Source organism: Mercurialis annua, linkage group LG4 (genome assembly GCF_937616625.2).
Source record: "Mercurialis annua linkage group LG4, ddMerAnnu1.2, whole genome shotgun sequence".
NCBI classification, from domain to species: Eukaryota; Viridiplantae; Streptophyta; class Magnoliopsida; order Malpighiales; family Euphorbiaceae; genus Mercurialis; species Mercurialis annua.
In genome coordinates this window covers 15,777,862-15,797,364 of record NC_065573.1, presented here as the reverse complement: position 1 = coordinate 15,797,364, position 19,503 = coordinate 15,777,862, and the positions used below count along the sequence as shown (strand labels likewise).

Below are 19,503 nucleotides of genomic sequence, written 5' to 3'. Positions count from 1 at the left end.
ATCATACTCAAATAAATTAATTGAACAATATGATCACAATTTCTTTTTTGATAAAGAGTTAGTAGTTGTTATCCCATTTGTATTTACACTTAGAATGAAAAAATAAATTTCAAATAGCACATCTGCGGTTTATTCTTACTCAATTTAGAATTACAATTTATCTAAAAATAAAATTAATAATTGCCTGTGTTATGTGAAGTACAACAATTTTTTACAAATGTAAGTGATTTGCCACTGAATTTTTCATCCTTCCTACACTGTAAGCCATACCTACCAAGAACTGCAAAGATGAGGAAAACTGAATACATTGATAGAAACAATGGAATGTTCACATAATCTGGTGTTACAGTAAACAGCATCACTCTTAATTTAGTGGACCTATCAGATGTCCAGTTGATCAATGTCAACCATCTGTGCAGCATTCTGTATCAACTCTTTCCGACCATCAACCTGAAATCACACTGCACATTAGAGCCAATACAAACATACTGCTATATTGCACGAAAAACTTATAGAGTTCTACTTCCGGGTTTCTTTCCGTTTTTTCGAACTCCTAAAACTTTCTATTTTCAAGTTATCCTTTCATTTCCGACGGTGTTTCCATTTCAGTGCCACATAGGTGTACTGGAATGGTGGCAAGGCAAACTAAACAGTACATTATAAAGTGGAGATCAATCGTCATTGATGATATACTTACCCGAGCACCCATAAGAGAAGAAAACACAACATTGGCCTCTGCTGCATCCTCAATGACTAATTGTTTGAGCAGCCTTCTCTCTGGATCTAATGTTGTTTCCCATAGCTGGATAGGCATCATTTCTCCCAAGCCTGTATTCATCATACACAAGAACAAATAGATCCAAAAAAATATTATATTTCTGTTCACTTTTCTAATATGCAATGGAAATATTAAAATTTTAATAAACTCAGTTACATGAATTGTATTCAATCTAAGTTTTGTACTTTAACTACAAATGCAGTCCGAATTTAGAATGTGGCATGCAATGATAACATTATTGATCAGCTTTATTACAAAATGAATGCAGTGCAAACAGTGCCAAGCGTTATCTAGATGAATTCCAAGTTCCAACAAGCATAATATTAAAAATTGGATAGAGCTGAAAAATGTGAGCATTTCAACAAGATATCAAGGACTTAGTTAAGTCGAAAAGTATAATGTCTGAGCAGCTGTAAAAAAAACTCAGCATTATCAAATCAAGTCATTTAAAGACTTCTAGGTTATTGCAGTTATTACTAAGACATGGCGAACGCTCAAAAGCTCACAATAGTAAATGAAAAGCACTGCTTAAGCATTTGTCTATTCTATGCATTCGTCTAACAATATCAACAGACAATAATTAAGAACTTGAATGTATGCTTTACATTTTACCTTTAAACCTTTGGATATTGTATGATGCATTTTGAGGGAATGAGCTCTGAAGTTTTTTAAGGTCTGCCTCGTCGTAACAATAGGTTACTTGTTTTCCCCTTTCAACCTAGGTTGTCAGCAAAAAATTATAAAGAAAAAGATGCGTGAATTCAATGGATTATTATTTGGAAACTGACAGCATGTAGCCAAAACAAACCTTGTAAAGAGGAGGAACACCGACATAAATGCAACCTTCCTCAAATAAGGATTTCTACAAGAAAGAAAAATTCCATCACTATCATTTCAAATGGAGTTTTATCGAGCGTTTGAAAATCAATTATCTTGCGTCGCTTTTCTACCAAAATGTCTTTCTATTAGACGCTTTTTCTCAATTGCCTACCTGATATCTAAAGAAGAAAGTGAGTAGAAGAGTGCGGATGTGAGCACCATCCACGTCAGCATCTGTTAAGATGACAATCTTATGATACCGTAGAGCCTCTTTATTAAAGTCCTCACCCTGTAACCAAATGTAAATCACTTGAAAGAAAATAGAGAAGAAAAAGGAGAAATACTTCTTTTCCTAATATATTACTGACATTTGCGAGCAGGGATAAGAGGAGACGAGAAAGAAAATAAAAACAAAAATGGATCAATGAGATAACCTTTACTCCTAGTCCAAGACCAAGTATAAGATTTTGAATTTCTTGATTCTTGTACATTGCAGCTTCATCTTTTCTTTCTACATTTAAAATTTTACCCCTCAAAGGGAGAATAGCCTGCATCCGACATGTTTCAACTGTCAATGTACTATGTGTCTATCAACATTACTTGTGAGGCAGCACAAGTCAGAAACACCAAACTCAAACTTAACTCACAAGTAATAATTTCGAAATGAAGAATATAACAAGTCAGAAACACCATATGATATTACATTATAAAGCTATTCAATGTCATTTTGGCGTAACCCACAGGATAACACAAGCAATGTGGAAGAGGCCTAAAACACTAAAGAGTTATACATCGAAAAAAACCCTGCCTGATAGTAGCTTCACAATTCCAAAATCAAGAATATAACAGTCCAGTCAAACAGAAATTGGCCAAAATAAAAAAGGTTATCTTCCTGCACTAACTGTATGTTTCATTCATTCAGCAAAACCAATAATTTATTTCATCCTGGTTTTCCAAATTATTTATCCATAAGCATAAACAGCAGTCAAGAAGTAGAAACATAAATAGGTGAAAAATTGTTTCTGGATTCCATATTTCAGATATAGAAAGATGATAGAAGGTTTTAAAATTTACAGAACTTCAAATGATAACTCAATCTTCTAAGAACAATTAATTGTGTTTTTGATTGGTAATAAATATTCTAGAACTCATACTTCAAAAACATTCTCTGAAAAAGAAAAGAGAAAGAAAAGCATGTGCAACTAAATATATAAACCATTAAACAGCTTTTAGAAGTTAACACAACCTAGCTAACAGTCACACTGTTGTTTAATGGTTGAACATTGTTGCAAGTTCTTGCAGATAAAACTGCAGCAATTCTGCCCAATACCTGAAAGCGCCTATCACGGCCTTGTTTGGCACTTCCGCCAGCCGAATCTCCTTCCACTATAAAAATTTCTGCAACCAGCAAGTAATAAAGTTCCCATATTACATACTGTAAATCATAACACTAATGAAGCAAAAATAGTGCTATTCTAAAATATAGCTAATTTTAAATTCAATTGCTATATATGCATATAAATATATAATTCAAGCATCAAGCATCAACTGATACTGAAAACTATACATATGTGCAAATTGAATTCAATTTTAAAATTCATGGACGCATAAATTTGAGAGAGTTTTTCAAAGCATAATCAACACGTTTCCAAACATATTTGCATTTGCAAACAAACCATTCAGCAAGAACTGATCAATGCACTGAACTGATGGTAAATCATGACATACCATTATAAAATTTACTGAATCCACAAATAGATAGATACTGTAATGGAATCTAGCATGTGGCCAATGCATAAATTGTGTCATAAATCTTCCTTGTATTGTAATTTAAAAATGCGAGTGCAAGCTCTCGGGAAACTTTAGCAGATGTACAAATCATCATCTAATTTGCATCCTAGACAATCTATCAATAAGAAAAAGCAATTGGGTGGTAAATGATGCATGTCCACATAATCAAGAAAGGAAAATAACAATAAGTCAATAAATCATATAATCAAGGGGTAATGTCATAAAAATTCACCAACTTTACACGTTTTCTCATTTTAATCACGCCATTTAAAAATTGTCATTTTCATACACGAACTACCAATTTTTCTCAAATCCATACACCGTTCAAAAATCCGGTGAAAATTGCTGATGTGCCATTATCTGGTTTGTTATGACATCACTATCTGGTTGTCAACTCAGCAATTTTCGCCGAATTTTTGAACGGTGTATAGATTTGAGAAAAATAGGTAGTTCGTGTATGAAAATGATGATTTTTAAACGGGGTGATTAAAACGTGGAAAGTTGGTGTATTTTTATGACATTAACCCTATAATCAAAGATACCTTTGAAGTTTGTTTATTTCTCAATCATGAATCCAAACCTGGTAATATTTTTTGACTATGGCTGTTAAGTTTCCATTATCAACAGTGTGCCCAATTAGAGGTGGCCACGGTTCATAACCCGGCGGTTCCGGTTCGGAACCGCCGGGTCACGGTTCAAGAAAAAGTGGAACCGGCCCGTAACCGCCTAAGAGACGGTTCCATGACGGTTCGGAACCGGACGGTTCCGGTTCCGGTTTAAGACGGTTTAGAAGAACAATTAAAAATTAAATTAAATTTTAATTATTAAAAAATATAATTTAACAATAAAATAACTCACGGGGATAGTATTATAAGAAAATAAAGAATTTGAAAAAAAAAATTAAAATATTAACCAAAATTTTTAACTAAAACAAATATAACATATATTTTATTGTGAAAATAAAGATATTATATGATAAAGATATAATATGTATTTTAAATATATAATATATATTTTTTATAAACGGGTTCGACCCTTGAACCGCCGGTTTCGACCCGGAACCGCCGGTTCACGGTTCAACAAATCTGGAACCGGCCCGGAACCGCCCTTTGTACGGTTTCAGGCCGGTTTTAGTCCGGTTCTGGGTTTGACCGGTTTCGGGCCGGGTTTGACCGGGGCGGTTTCGGGCCGGTTCACGGGCTGACCCGGCCCATGGCCACCTCTATGCCCAATTCAATTAGTTGCAATAATTATGGAGCCTAAGTAACAAACTCAATTACCAGAAATAAGTTTTTCTTCAAATCTTTGAGTACTGGTAAAGTGGATTACTTGGTTTGTTTTCAATTTTTTCCTAAAAAATTACAAAAACAAATTCTAATAGGTCGGAAAATTATTAATACTAATGTCTTGGACAAAATAAGCTAAGAAAAACATCATTCTGAATTATCAGCATCAGAAAAAATAAAAAGAAAGAGACTTCATTGGCCTAGCTAATATATTGCAATATTCCTTCACTTCTGCACATTTACTATGTTCTCAATCCATTTAATTTTATCAATTGAAATCATTGAAAGAGTGTAACAGGTCAGTATTTTTCCACTCAAATTTTTCCCTAAATAAGCATATATATGGAATGAACAATTATCACAAGCAATTTCATATTATGGTTCAAACTAAAGCAAGTTAGATAACTTTCAAATGAGGAAAATGATATTAATAGAAACCAGATTCTGCAGGATTGGTAGATGAGCAATCAGCCAGTTTTCCTGGGAGTGATGATGATCTCAATACACTCTTTTGCCTCACCAGCTCTCTAGCCTTTTTTGCTGCCAAAGCTGCCTAGATATAGAATAATAAAAGGAAGGCTGAGACTTAACATAAATGGGCAGTGAATAGATAAGAATTACAGGAAGTATAGTAAAACAGAAATTACAGGAGGAGCAAAGGAAAAAAAGGATAAAAGTGAAAATAAAGGAAAGAAATACCTTGAGAGCATTTAAAGATTTTGAAAGGATGGAATCAAAAACATCTGGATGCAACTCCAGATATTCAGTTAAATACTCTTGCACAGATTGATCCACCACTTTCCGCACCTCTGGATTTCCTAATCTCGTCTTTGGGCAATGGATACAAAGAGAAAAAAGCATCAACAAATGTCCAAATTGCCAAAACATTAGGGCTCTCAGAAAATTATGACAAACAGCCAGTACCTTTGTTTGTCCTTCAAACTCTGGACTTGGAACTTTAACTGATATAACGCATGTTAAACCCTCCCGCACATGTTCACCACTTAGGTTAATATCCTTATCCTGAAACGCATAGAGGGCGATTAACTACTTAATTGGATAAGCCATTACAACTCTCTAGAACTCGGCCATAATTTTTATTCTAATGTATACATAAACACTCTCCAAATTCACCACTTCAGATTTATACAAGTCTGGTTTTTATTAATTTTCAGGTCATAAGAAGATATGTATGTACATAGGATTTTGTCCAAGCATGATGCAATAGCAAAAGTGTACAATTATGGCCAAGGGGAATGGAGTCATTCAAGAAAGCAGAAGATAAGATATGCGAAGTATTTGAAATACACAAAAATGTGCACTAACTTTGAGTTTTAGAAAATACAAAGCTCGACATAAGAAAGTAGCAAGAAAACCCAATCTCTTCTACAAAGAATGAAATAAAGCAACTGAAATATCGTGACTACATTAGAAGAGATATAGGACATCCCGGACGTAATGAAATTTAAATGTACCTTCATGATCTTTGATTTCTTCCCAAGATTATTGAGAGTTCTCGTTAGTGAAGCCTTGAAACCTTCTATATGAGTGCCACCATCAATAGTGCGTATGCTATTGGCATAGCCCAGTATTGTATCTGAATATGCATCGGAACACCTAATAAAGAATGAATAAACAAAATCAAACTGGGAAATGATTACCAACATGTAAATATTAATCTAAATGAAAACTTTAGATCACTAATGTCACTTAAAATTTCAAACAATAAATTACACAGAGCAGGTGCTGCATGAGCAAGCCAAGTTGAGATTTTAAGAGCTTAGGCTCAACTTGTTGGAGTTTATGCTGAGATGCATCTTGATTATAGCTTTGAAATTACAGCTCAGTCTCAGCTGATTGAAATTCTATCAGACTTGACCTCATTTGGAGCTGCCTCCGCACTTCACTCATTTATAAATAATGAGAAATAGTCAAGCCCAAGCTTTGCTATCAAGATTTAAACAAACCAAGAATATTAAAATTATCTACTATCAACTAATTTTATAGCCAATCAATTCATTTCTTAAACTTACGGATATAACTCGAGAACCACACATGATAATTCTCATTAATGCACCTTAAAGCCCATTAATTTATCGTTTATACACGACATGCAGGAAGAAGAGGCACCTTCTTTTATGAGAGAACAATACCCCTCATTCTTTTTCCTTACAATGTAAATTGTTTCTCATTCTCAACTATAAGCAAGCTAATTCATAATCCTAATGAGGTAGCTTATGACCCTCTAGATGAGCTGGCTCGCCTTTAAACAAGATGGTTTACGAGCTTAGAAGATTTGACCGTAAAAAAACTCAAACTAACCCAGTTTACTACACAAGTTTCAACAAGTTTAACCTCAAGCTCAAATCTTTAGCCTACAAAATGAGTTTTTACAACCCTAGTTCCTAGCTTCTCAACTCATTTGCATACCTACATAGCGAATTCATAGACTAACAGAGAAGTTGTAATATCACTTGGTAGACATTTACCATTGGAGAGCCATATCTATTATGATCCCATCTAATTCTTGGCTGAAGCCCACAACGTCATGAATTGGATTCTGATCAAACAGCAACAAGAAACATAAGTAGGGAATAATAAAACAGAGCACATAAAACAAGAAAAACGATAATTTACATATAGTCTTGGAGAAAAATGTTGTTATGCTGCACAGTAGTAAGGTTTAAGCTATCAAACTCATGGCAGATAATGTCATTGTAATTAGGAAATGGAGTCCCACATCATTTAGAAAATTGAAATACAATCGCGATTAAGGTTAATGGGTGAACTAACTAAAACCTCTTTGGCCATTTTGGTGAAAGGCAAGTCAATCAACTGCTAAAACTCATATTGTGTAGCAGCATTATACATAGAACCATGTATGTTAATATTCAGCAACGGTCATAATACATCTAGAACTCCAAATATGGCAATAAATACAAGATAGAGCTACCGATAAAATAGGTTGTACATCACCGTTTGCATGTAAATGTATCATAATCTATGATAGACCATGCAATAAATAAAAAGTGCATTTTATCAGTCTTTGGAGTTCCACATCCCTATGCAATAAATAAAAAAATGCGGCTTATTAGTCTTCGGAGCTCGACATCCCTCAGGTAGGGTATTGTGCATGACACAAGTGCTAAATATAAACCAAATCTTTAAGATATATCAATTTATTCAATAACCATGGTAATCCTTTCCCAGTTGCATATTCAGAAGGATGACGTCCACACCAGTCAAATATTGAAACTTTCATTACATAATCTAAAGTTCATCTTCATTATAAAAAAAATCTTCTGATATTGATAATTTCATATATATATATAATGCTGCCTGAAGAAATATGAGATCCTGCTTCAGTTCATTTTGTCTCTTCATTCATCTTTTACTATGAAATATAAGTCTATCCAAGCAAAATGACAAAAGAAGTCTCCACATAGATTGGGATAGGATGTCATGTCATTTTTCTCCCATGCCTCCAAGCTACTATTCAGACTAGACTGCCAATTATCGTTTCATATTGGCCTATGAATAAATCACAGTTACAAGTCTATACCAGCATTGCAAAGGTAAAATTCGACATCCTTTGAAATCAGATCCCCTAAAAGCACAATAACATATACTCTCCCAGGATCAATGTAGCAGAAATAGAAAAGTTGCTAGCTTGATGACAAAAAAAAAACATGATAGCTACAATAATAACAAGGCAAATTTGGCAAAAAGAACAATACCTTGTCAGTATTTAGCCACTTCACATACTCAATTAACCCCCCAGCAAAGAAATATTCTTCATACTGGTTCTTCTCTGGATCAGTATCCTCTCTTTTAAGAGTGATAGTAAGCTGCAAAAGGAAAAGAATAGCTAAAATTAGCAATTCCAAAAAAAAAATAGCACATCTCCAATTGAAAGTAGTAAATAAAAGGTTATGATTTACCTTTGGATTTAAAAATGCAAGCTCCCTAATTCTTCCAGCTATAGTGTTGTAGTCAAATTCAATTGCAGTAGTGAATACTGCAGAAATGTTTTAACAAAATGTAAAAAAAATATCAACCTTAATTTTCTGTGGAGTAGGCAACAAATATAAATTAGCAACCATCAATTGTACAATGCTTAAAAATGTCAACCTTCTTTGTCAGGCCAAAATCTGATACTGGTCCCTTTCCGATCCATAGATTCAACTGGGATGGGATGACACATAAGTATTGTCACAGGGTTTCCACGAGAATATCTTTGGTTGTATTCCATTCCATCACGCCAAACATTAACTTCTAATCCCTGTGAAACAATAAGAAATTATTGCTGAAATCGCGAGTTGACTAACACAATTTAGTGAATTTACATTTAAAAAAAAATCATAGAATTAACTCATGTATAAGATCAAAAATCTAAGTTAAAATAATACAATGTTATGAATTTACAAATTTTAATCTTCCAGTTTAAATTTGAATTATTTAATCAATTTATATATGCTACAAAAAATAATTTTTGTTTTAGCCTGTTAACTATCTACAAGAGTATATTTCTACAGTTCTATTAAAAGACCATTGTTTTCGTGTATAAATTCTTTATCTAAATATAATATTGTTCGATTATGCTTTTTTACATAAATAGAAAATGTATAAAAGCATTTACATGCTAATCTAATAGTTTTCCTCGTTATTTGAAAAAGAAATCGTGTGGAAAATTATATAAACTTTTATTGAAATGAAATAAAAGAATAATAAAATATACACAAAACATTCTATTCAAATAAGTAAAAAGGCACAATTTAAACTTTTATTTGATATTATTTCACTCTTATGAGTGTTTAAATAAATTATACTAATCTATGTTAGATTAGATAAATTTTTATGTTTTCAAAAGTTAATTTCTGAGTTTCTAAAATATAACAATTTTACCAGCCGATTCTGCAATTTAAATTTGTAAACCCTCAAACAATTTCAGTTAAATTTGTGAATTTGACAACAATAAAAACAAGTAACATGAGATACAAGGATATAAGAGAAAGCAAGACATGAAAGATTAAGGAAGCTCAAATGAAATAGCAAAAGAAAATGAAAAATATAAGGACAATAATTCTCATGATTACAGGAGAAATGAAGATAGGATAGCATAAAATACACACCTCAGACAAGGCATTAACGACGGACAAGCCCACACCGTGCAATCCACCAGAGACAGTATAACCACTGTTAGCACCACCAAATTTTCCACCAGCATGTAAGACCTGCACAATACAAAGTGATGAATACTACAAGACTAATAAAATATATCATAACAAACTAATAAAAGTTACATTTAGATCCAAATTCTTTTGTAATAGTCACCCCAATCTTCATACTTAATTATGGAAAAAACTAAAATTTGTATGCCAAATAAAACATCGCCATTGAAACAATTCAACATACGTCCTATTATTATAGTAAATATTCAAATCTAATGTTTAACTGAATATTTTTTAATAACTAAACATGACTTGGGTGGCATGCAGCAGACACTATGCTAAACTCCAACCACAAAATAATGTAAAAATAATAGCACAAAGTTTTACCGTTAAAACTGTCTCCAAGGAAGATTTCTTTGTCACTGGATGCAAATCAGTGGGAATCTGTATGAAAATTATAACAAAGAAGCATATGAGTACTGAAGTAAGAAAACAATAACAAAGTTGACAAGAACAGATGTGGTCTGAAGAAATTAGATATAAGAACAATTAATCATATGAAGACATGCAGATTAAGATCGCATTAAAAAAACAAAAGAATAATAAAGTAAGATGGATGCTTTCGGATGATTGCGTGAGAGCAAGAGATTGTATTGTGATATCGAACTTAATTTCATTAGGTTGTTGGCCAAAGTACAACATGTTCAAAATACTTGAGCACTATGTGCATCAAATGTTTCACAAACAAAATGTAGAAATGTAGATAATGCATAAGTAAAAATAATTATGAAGGATGCTGTCAAAGATATACATCCTACCATAATAATAAACATGAAACTTATTTTACCAAGACATACTAATGTAAACGACTTTCATACCCCACGGCCATTGTCAGTGATGCTAACAGAATTATCAGAATGCAAAACAACATCTACTCTTGAAGCATATCCTGCTTGCGCCTCATCAATTGCATTATCCAATATTTCATAAACCTAAAAAAACATGCAACAAAGAAAATCTTACTGAGAATTTACCAATAATAAAGGTGGAATAGGAAATGTCCGTTTACATTCTACACGAGTCTAAGTGATAAAGACATTACCAAATGGTGCAAACCTCGAGGTCCAGTACTCCCAATGTACATTCCAGGCCTTTTCCTAACAGGGTCTAAGCCTTTCAGCACCTAAAATTAAGCTCGACTTAGCCCAGTTAATACGAATAACTAAGAAATGAATTGAAATTGCAAATACAGCTACAAAATTCAGACCTGAATTTGATCAGAACTATAAGCCTTAGAGGTATCAGATTCTTGAAAAGGCTCAGTAGTAGTGGTAGATGACATAAATGCCCTGGCATTTTGAACTGAAAATCCACTACTAGCCGGAGCTGGAGCTGAAATGGTAACTCTGACGCCTCTCCATGGAAAACTCAGCCTGTAATACATGAAATAAATAAATAAAATCCAAAAGAATAAGCAGTGAAACTAAAAATAAACAAAAAATGTGAACCTGGTGCTGTTGAAGGAAAGCAGAGGGCGGGAGAGGGAAGAGTAAGAGTGCGAGAGAAGTGAAGAAGAACGAGCGGAGGAGATGATCATGAGTCGTCGAAGAGGAAGATTACGGGGTTTTAGAAGAAGAAGTGCCATTTTTTGCTATAAATTTGTTGGGGTTTTTGTATTTTGTTTACGAGGATAAAACCCCATTTCTCTTCTTTTTTTGTTTCTTTTTTCCCTCCATTGAAATTAGGGCTTCTTGTTTTTTTGTTATTTAGGGTCTTTATTATGTGAAACTAGTCGTAATCCCGCGCATTTGCGCGAAATCAGATTTATGTTTAATTTAAATGATAATTTAAATAAAAAAACTAAAATAGATAATTTTCAAAAATCCGTAATTTTTAAACTAATAGAACAAAATAAAATGTAAAAATATTCTAATAATCCTAATAATGAATTGTCATAAAATTTTAAGTATTATAAAATATTGATCGGGTGCCATGTTTTTTAATATTAATCAAATCTTTCTATGTGGTATAATTTTTTGCAATTAAAAAGAGCATATTTATTTTTGTACTTTTATATTTTAGTATCATATTATATAGACAAATAGAATAAACATGTGCTTCATAACCCTCAAAGATAAATTTTAGATTTTTTGCCATATAGGGGTGAGTATTAGATCAGTTCGGTATAAAAAAAACAAATTATTCCTATTAAATTATTTTAGATCTTTTATTATTAAGTCTAATTAACCAAATTATAAAAAGTTTAATTATTAAAAATTAAATCGACCACTATGCTTACAATTTTATTTCTTTTTATCTAATTTTTTTCATGGTTATATGCTAAGAAGCACGGAAACTTCAATGAAATTGCGTGTCCCATTTCAGAAACGTTTCGGAAACCGAAAACTTCCAGAAACTCTCGGAAACTCATGAGAAAACGTTTCGGGTCGTTTCCGTAAATAAAAAAAATATATAGTTATAAAAAAAAATCTAAAAAATTATCAACAAATAATTTCTTTGAATCAATTATCCAATATTTCTATTGTTTACTTTATCTACAATAAAATTTATTTTTTTATTTTTGTTGGGTTGAATTATGTTTAATTTATTTTATTAATTGGCATAAATAAATAAATAAAATTTAAAGTATGTAATATTTTACAATTTTTAATATTATAAATATATTCCTAGATTTTTATTATTTACATGTTTCCTCCATGTTTCGTGTCCTTCATTTTAAAATTTTGTCATGTTCCCATATCCGTTTCGTGTTGTTTCCGTTTTCCGTTTCCATTTCCGTGCTACATAGGTTATATGGTTAGCTAACCTATAAAAAAAAACTGTATAATTGAGAGGATTAACATAGCCTTCTTATTCATCCTCACCAAATAGAATTTTCTTATGAATTCTCACCTTTCTAAAACTATTTATTTTAATTTTATTTTTGTTAAAATTTATTTAAGAAAATTGTAATCCATTTAGACACCTAAACTATATGAAATAAAAATTAAGTTGTATTATGATTTTACCAAGAACTGAAAACTCATTATGAAACTAATACGACACAGGGGAAAAAAACTTTGAAGCAAAAAGTTCATATATACAGTGATCTTAACTAATGAATTATACATTCAGTACCGTTTGAAATGGGGGACCATTTTACATTTTAGAAATATCAATAATACTTTTTGATTATAAAATCTTTTTATTATCTTTCACTTTACTTTAATTGCATTTATTATACTATTAATATTTCATAGCATAATAATCTAACGGAATATCAACTTTTTATGAACTCTTTTTACGAACTGAACACATGACTAATTGTCATTAATTTTTAATTTTTTTCGATTTCATAATATAACTTTATCATATCATAACAATATGAATAACAATAATTAAATTAAAAATTACCAGTATTTATTATTATTATATGTCAAGAATCTAATTCTACTAAAAATAAAACTATGGAAAAATAAAATTTCTAAATTGTGACATAAAAATAAAATCATGAAAAAATAAAAATTCTAAATTGCTATAGATTTGTTTTTGTTTAGAGTTTATATAAGGTGAAAACTCATTAAAAATAATAATAAAGTAGTTTTTTTTATTGTATAATAAGGTAGTTTAAAAAAGGTGGAAACTATGAGAATGCTTTGCTATAGATTTGTTTTTGTTTAGAGTTTATGTAAGAGAAAAACTCATTAAAAATAATAATATTAAAATAAGTAGTTTAAAAAAGGTGGAAACTATGAGAATGCTCTATTTGGTGAGAATTAATGAGAGGGCTCCGTTGGTCCTCTCAATTATATAATATATAGATTAGACCTATTCATGGGCCGGGTTTGAGCGGTTTCGGACCGGGCTTAGGCGGGCTTAACTTTTTGGGCTTTTTTCATAAATAACCAACATTTATTATATTATTATTTTTATACGGACACATGTTTTCATTATCAAAACTACCATACACTCTGTAAATTATAACTTTTATACGGACATATATATACCCCTCTTCTCAAACCAACCCTCAAAAACAAAATTATTTTCTCTCTCATCATTATCAGTTTCTCTCATCTCTCTCAACTCATCTCTCTAATATCTCTCAGATCTCACAAACTCCTCAAACTCTCTCAGATCTGTTGTCCTCATTCATCTTCTCAACGTCGCCGTCCAACATCGCTACAAGCTTTGTCCGTATTGTTATTCTTTTCACCATTGTTGGAGCTGAAAATCCGCATAAAATTCCGGCGAGGAAAAGCATTGTTTTTGATATTGTAAAATGACTTTTTGTTGTTGTTCTTATGTTAGTTCTTGTTATCGTTTTTCTGTTTTGATTTCAGATCTACTTCTTATTCTTCTTCTTCTTTTCTTTAGATCTACATTTTCTTTTGGCAAAATTTCGTAAAAAGACCAACCTTTCACAAAAGTCCCGACCTTTCAATTTTGTCGATTTTGGCCAAAAATTGATTATTTGGTTTCACAAAAGTCCTGACCTTTCAATATATGTGCATGCCACATAGACGCCACATAGACAAATTGAGATCAAATTGAGAGTTGGCCACAATTGAAACCAAATAATCTGTTTTTGGCCAAAATCGACAAAATTGAAAGGTCGGGGCTTTTGTGAAACTTTTATGAAAGGTATGGCTTTTTTACGACATTTGGCCTTTTCTTTTCTTTTTTGTTTACTGTTTTTATATATTCATGATTGTATAAAGATTATCTTTTCATATTATGTAAATTAATTTTTTGAGTTTATCGAATAAAATTCGGTTATTTCTGTATTTTTTATGTGTTTGGTTGTATTTCTGCATTTTTTATATTCTGCAGTACGATTTGTTGATGATGGTTGATTGCTGAATTATTGTTATGTTTCAGTATTGTTGATTATATGTTAATATTGTGTTTATAATCAATTGAATTTTTTCTTGATTTTAACATTGGTAAATAGAATAATATTGTCCGTGAAATAAACTAAAAAAATAAAAATTAAATTAAAAAATATATATAGTTATTATAATATTATAGTGTTGATTTTAGCATTGCTGAAAAATATAAATAGCGATGTTAAATTATTATAATAGTATAATGTTGATTTTATGTTGGTATTATGTTGATTTTGTGTTGATATCTGGTTGATTTTAACATTGTCGAAGAAAACAACATTGTCTATGAAATACACTAAAATAATGAAAATTAAATTAAAACAGAAAAAATGATACGTTAATTTTTGATTGATTACTAAATTATTGTAATGTTGATATTTTTGTTAATGTTAATATCAACATAACATCAACACAATATCGACACAAGATCAACATTGTAACATTATAATAATTCAATATCATTATTGTCTTTTTCACCAATGTTAAAATCAATAAAATATCAACCGAAAATCAAAACAATTTCAACATTGTAACATTACAATAATTCAACATATTTATTTGTCTTCTTTCCCAATGCTAACATATCATTATCTAGTCGCAGTTAAATTTTTATTTTTTAGTTTATTTCACGGATATCATTATCTTATTTGTCAATATTAAAATCAATAAATATCAACTGATTATCAGCATAAAATTAACATAAAATCAACAACACTGAAACATTACAATAATTTTATCAATCTACCATCATCAACAAATCGTGCTGCAGAATTAAAAAAACGCAGAAATATAACCAAACATAGTAAAACTGCAGAAATAACATATTTTCATTCCATAAAATCATAAAATTATTTTATGTATATGAAAATTAGTACTACATTCCTTAAAGATAATCTTTACACATGTTTAATGGTAAAAAAATTATTGTGACTTAAAAACAGTTAATAAAACAATTTATAGATCTGAAAATGAAAAAGAAGAAGAAGAACGGTGAATCTTTTTGTCTCAAAATCTGATCATATGCCTTTAAAAAACTTTTTAAAATCGTTAAAAATTTCTGATATCTATTCTTCCTTCCGACAATAAACTCCGATTCAGATTTGAAAAAGAAAACACAAAAATAAGAGAACGGTGGTGGCACAACGAAGGCGGCAGTGGAGCGGCACTGAGACTTGATGAAGGGCGACGACTATCAGAAGAAAAAATCGTGGGGAGAAGAAGAAAAGAAACCGCTAGTTTCAGAGAAAAATGAAAAACAAACCGCCAATATCAGAGCTAAGAAAGAAGTTCGTAAAAAAGAGAAGAATTTGAAAATTTAGGTAAAGAAAGTAATAAAAGGCCGTATGAAAAGTAAATTTTGGCCCGTATAAAAGTTATTGGGCTAAGAAATCCCGTAAAACATATAAAAAGCCCTAACTTTTTTAAAGATAAGCCCAAGCCTGCCCAAGCCCGATTCGAACTTAATACTACCCAAATTCGGCCCTAATGCACTATTTTTACAGGTTCGGGCCGGGGTTAGTCGGGCTTACCTTGTTTTTTTTATAATATTAGAAGCCCGAGCCCGCCCATAAAAAATCGGCTTTTTTCGGGCTCGGGCCGTGCTTGGGACCAAAAATTGGTGTCCAAGCCCCGCCCTAAGAAGACGGGTCTGGGCGGGCCGGGTACCCAAACCCATGAACAGGTCTATATGAAATTGAGTAAAGGATAAAAAAACCCACCGAACTTGGCAAGAAGTATCAAATAAGTCCAAACTCGCAGATAGGGTGTGCAACCGATTATTTTACAAAAGATCAAATTTGAAAAAAAATACTAGCATAAATTAGTATTAATTGTATTTAACCAGGTATGGCGATTAGTTACTAAAATGAGTAATTAGTGGAATTATCTCATGCCACTAATTCTAATTATTAGACTTATCCTAATTGGATTAGCACTAATTGCATGGTCAACATGTATTAAGACACTATGGTTGTCTAAAAGACAAAAGTTATCTCTTTTGGAAGCAAGTTATGTGTCTTTTGATGGAAATATTTAAATTATGTGTGTGACGCTTAACTTAACATGTGTTTTAAGAAGAGTAAGAGCTCTTGCCTCTATAAAGAGATAGATTTTGAACAAGTAAAAAGTACAACACATTCTCAACATAAACTTATGATTGAAAGAAGTTAATTGTTTAACTAGAGCTATATGCAAGAATTGTTAAAGGAAGTTGTTAGTTGTTGAGAGTATTCACTTCAAGGAATTTAAGTAGTTAGGAGTTTTGAGGAAGTTTAAAGTTGCTTGAAGATGTTCAAGAAACAAGTTCATCAGGCACTAAAGACTTGGAGAAGTTATCAAACATCTGAGCAGGGAGGTGATCGTAATGAGAGTTGAGTTTTGGGTCTCTCGACAAGGGGAACACGAGCGAACCACTTCGAGGCTGGAATTCAATCGGGCGCATACTCATGTGGACGAGATAGAGGTTAGCGTACTTTCGGGACTATGAGAATCTTTAGAGAATCGACATAGGTATTCTTCTTTGATTCATGTATGCGTGTTTTTAATATTAGATGATACGATATTCCAACGTGTTGATGTTGATGTGATCAACATCTGGATTGTGATATTTCAATTTTCAATTAAAATTTATTTTTCAGACCTTCGCTTCTTACTGTGCATTTTCTGGTTTAAATCTCGCCCTTAACTTTAAGGCTATGATATCCTAAGGTGCTACTAATTGGAAGGATCTTATCAATGACCATGAATGATAAAAATTAGGAAACCATAGGTCAAACTGCCAACATAATAAAGTTACTCGAAAGAGTTTAGTTAAACCGTTTTAAAAGGTTTAAGGGCCGAGATAAATTGAGTCAAAGTAAAAGGGCATACATATTTCTAAGCTCTAAATATTGGTATATCTTTTGTCATTATAAGAATAAATATTTGCTTATCTCATTTTCCTTTTTTTTGTTTTTTCTTTCTCTCATAAAAAACAATTCTCAATAAAGACGTTATCATATGGATCACGGTTTAAAGGTAAGACCAAAAAAATCAAAATCAATTTCAGTTTTTGATATTGTTTAGTTCACAATTAATTATAATAGGTTATTTCAATTCTGAATAAAAAAGATCTGCAAAGTAGAATTGACTTTTGCCGAAAAACATTCTTCTACAAAAAAATAAATCTCTCCTTAAATAACCAAAATTTTGAAGAAAATAGTTCAAAAAATCACTTATCATTGACTTAATGTTTTATTTTTAGCTCTTTTTGAAATTAGTCTAAAGAAAATCATTTCATATTTATATGAATTAGTTTCATGACTATATTATAAATACAATTTCACAAAACAATAATATGAATGAAATATTAAGTGAAAAATTAAAAAATATTCATCGAAATCTCAAACCCCACATCCACCTTTGAAGAGGGCTTGATGTAGGCTGTTTAGAAAATAAAAATGTTTAGATGAAAATTTAGAATTTGAGAAAATTTAACAAAGAAATTTTCAAATGGTTCAGTTGAAAATCAAATCCACATCCACTTTTCAATTAAATAATGAAATTTATACATCTAATAAATTTGGACAAGTTACAAGAATTGTGTTTTATACTTAACAATCAACTATAAAAACTAAACCCCTAACTTAAAAAAACACTTGATTTTTACGGATAATTAAAAACTCAGAATGTGAAATCAATTAATGATTCCTTTACAAAACAATAATCCATCAATGTGAGTTGGTAAGGCGCTCTTCTAGCTTAAGTGAGGTCGCGGGTTCGAACCGTACTAATGTATGCAGCCGTTTAAAATTTGGGGCCAGAGTTTGCCTCCCGCAAGAGACCTACACGGCTTGAGTGGGGATTAGTCTGAATGTGGAAGGCTTAAAGGTGCTGTCTCATAGTTGAGACCTGTTCAGGAAATCTCATGTACCCTGTACCCCAAAAAAAAATAAGCCATCAATGTAAATAAATTGATGCACAATAAATGTTAAGAGAGTTTAAAGAGTTTTAAAATATTGTAAAATTATTATTGAATATTCTAACTTAACACAATGAGGTGGAATAATTTTTATGTGATATGACAAGGTCACGTTGGCCTAATGTTGAAATAGTCATATTATAGGACTTTTTTATTCTTCATTAAAGTATTGCATGACGTATTGCTTGATTGTTTAAACCAGATGCACAATCGTTTAAATCCAACGATCAATAGAAAATATGTATAACGCTTCTTAAACCATCGTTTAAGATTTTTTTTAAACGATCACTTGCTCTTCCTTAAATGATTGTTTACATGTCATTTTAGGCCCAAATTGGTATTCACCAAAACGAACAATCATTTACATGTTAAACGATCGTTTACATTATAACAATCGTTTATAACCTCTTATGACCTTATTTTGACTTCCACTTTCAATAGTACCTTTGAAACATGCTAAACAGTCGTTTAAGATTATAAACGATCATTTAAATAATTTTTTGCCACAAAATTATTTATACACAAATAAGTTAAAAAACATTAAACACAATAAAAATATCAATTGATTGTTTATATCAAATTTAGGTATTTAAATACACATGGTCCAATATGTATAACTCATTATATATCTTATATTCTTATTTATACATAAGATACAAATATATAATAGGAAATTACAGTGACTTATTTATATATATTATTTATTAATTACTTTAAAAAATTAAAAATGTATATTTATTATATTTTATTTATCAATTTAATCTAGAGTTATTGTCATGAAAAATCTCATCCTTTTGTATTTCAATTTAAGAAC

At 31.1% G+C, this 19,503-nt stretch overlaps 1 protein-coding gene across 1 annotated transcript; it reads right to left on the bottom strand.

Annotated features, from left to right (window-relative positions):
* Positions 1-156: 156 nt before the first annotated feature.
* LOC126677525 (DNA gyrase subunit B, chloroplastic/mitochondrial-like) lies at positions 157-11,600 on the bottom strand. Its single transcript, XM_050372189.1, has 21 exons — positions 11,354-11,600; positions 11,113-11,278; positions 10,948-11,028; positions 10,724-10,837; positions 10,233-10,289; positions 9,807-9,908; positions 8,806-8,956; positions 8,616-8,692; positions 8,412-8,522; positions 7,164-7,234; positions 6,150-6,291; positions 5,599-5,697; positions 5,374-5,502; positions 5,113-5,227; positions 2,928-2,995; positions 2,032-2,145; positions 1,770-1,886; positions 1,587-1,640; positions 1,391-1,496; positions 698-828; positions 157-450 (listed from the first exon to the last, which is right to left on the bottom strand). Exons 1-21 carry the CDS (start codon positions 11,488-11,490, stop codon positions 382-384), a joined length of 2,211 nt encoding a protein of 736 aa, XP_050228146.1. The 5' UTR covers positions 11,491-11,600; the 3' UTR covers positions 157-381.
* Positions 11,601-19,503: the final 7,903 nt, after the last annotated feature.

Bases quoted from the DNA above. Each gene is read 5' to 3' on its own strand.
- LOC126677525 (XM_050372189.1), bottom strand. From the start codon at position 11,490: ATGGCACTTCTTCTTCTAAAACCCCGTAATCTTCCTCTTCGACGACTC. The intron at 7,235-8,411 runs GTATTGTTCTTT...CTGTTTGATCAG, and splicing joins AGTGGCTAAATACTGACAAG to AATCCAATTCATGACGTTGT. The intron at 5,503-5,598 runs GTACTGGCTGTT...CATTGCCCAAAG, and splicing joins AGTTTGAAGGACAAACAAAG to ACGAGATTAGGAAATCCAGA.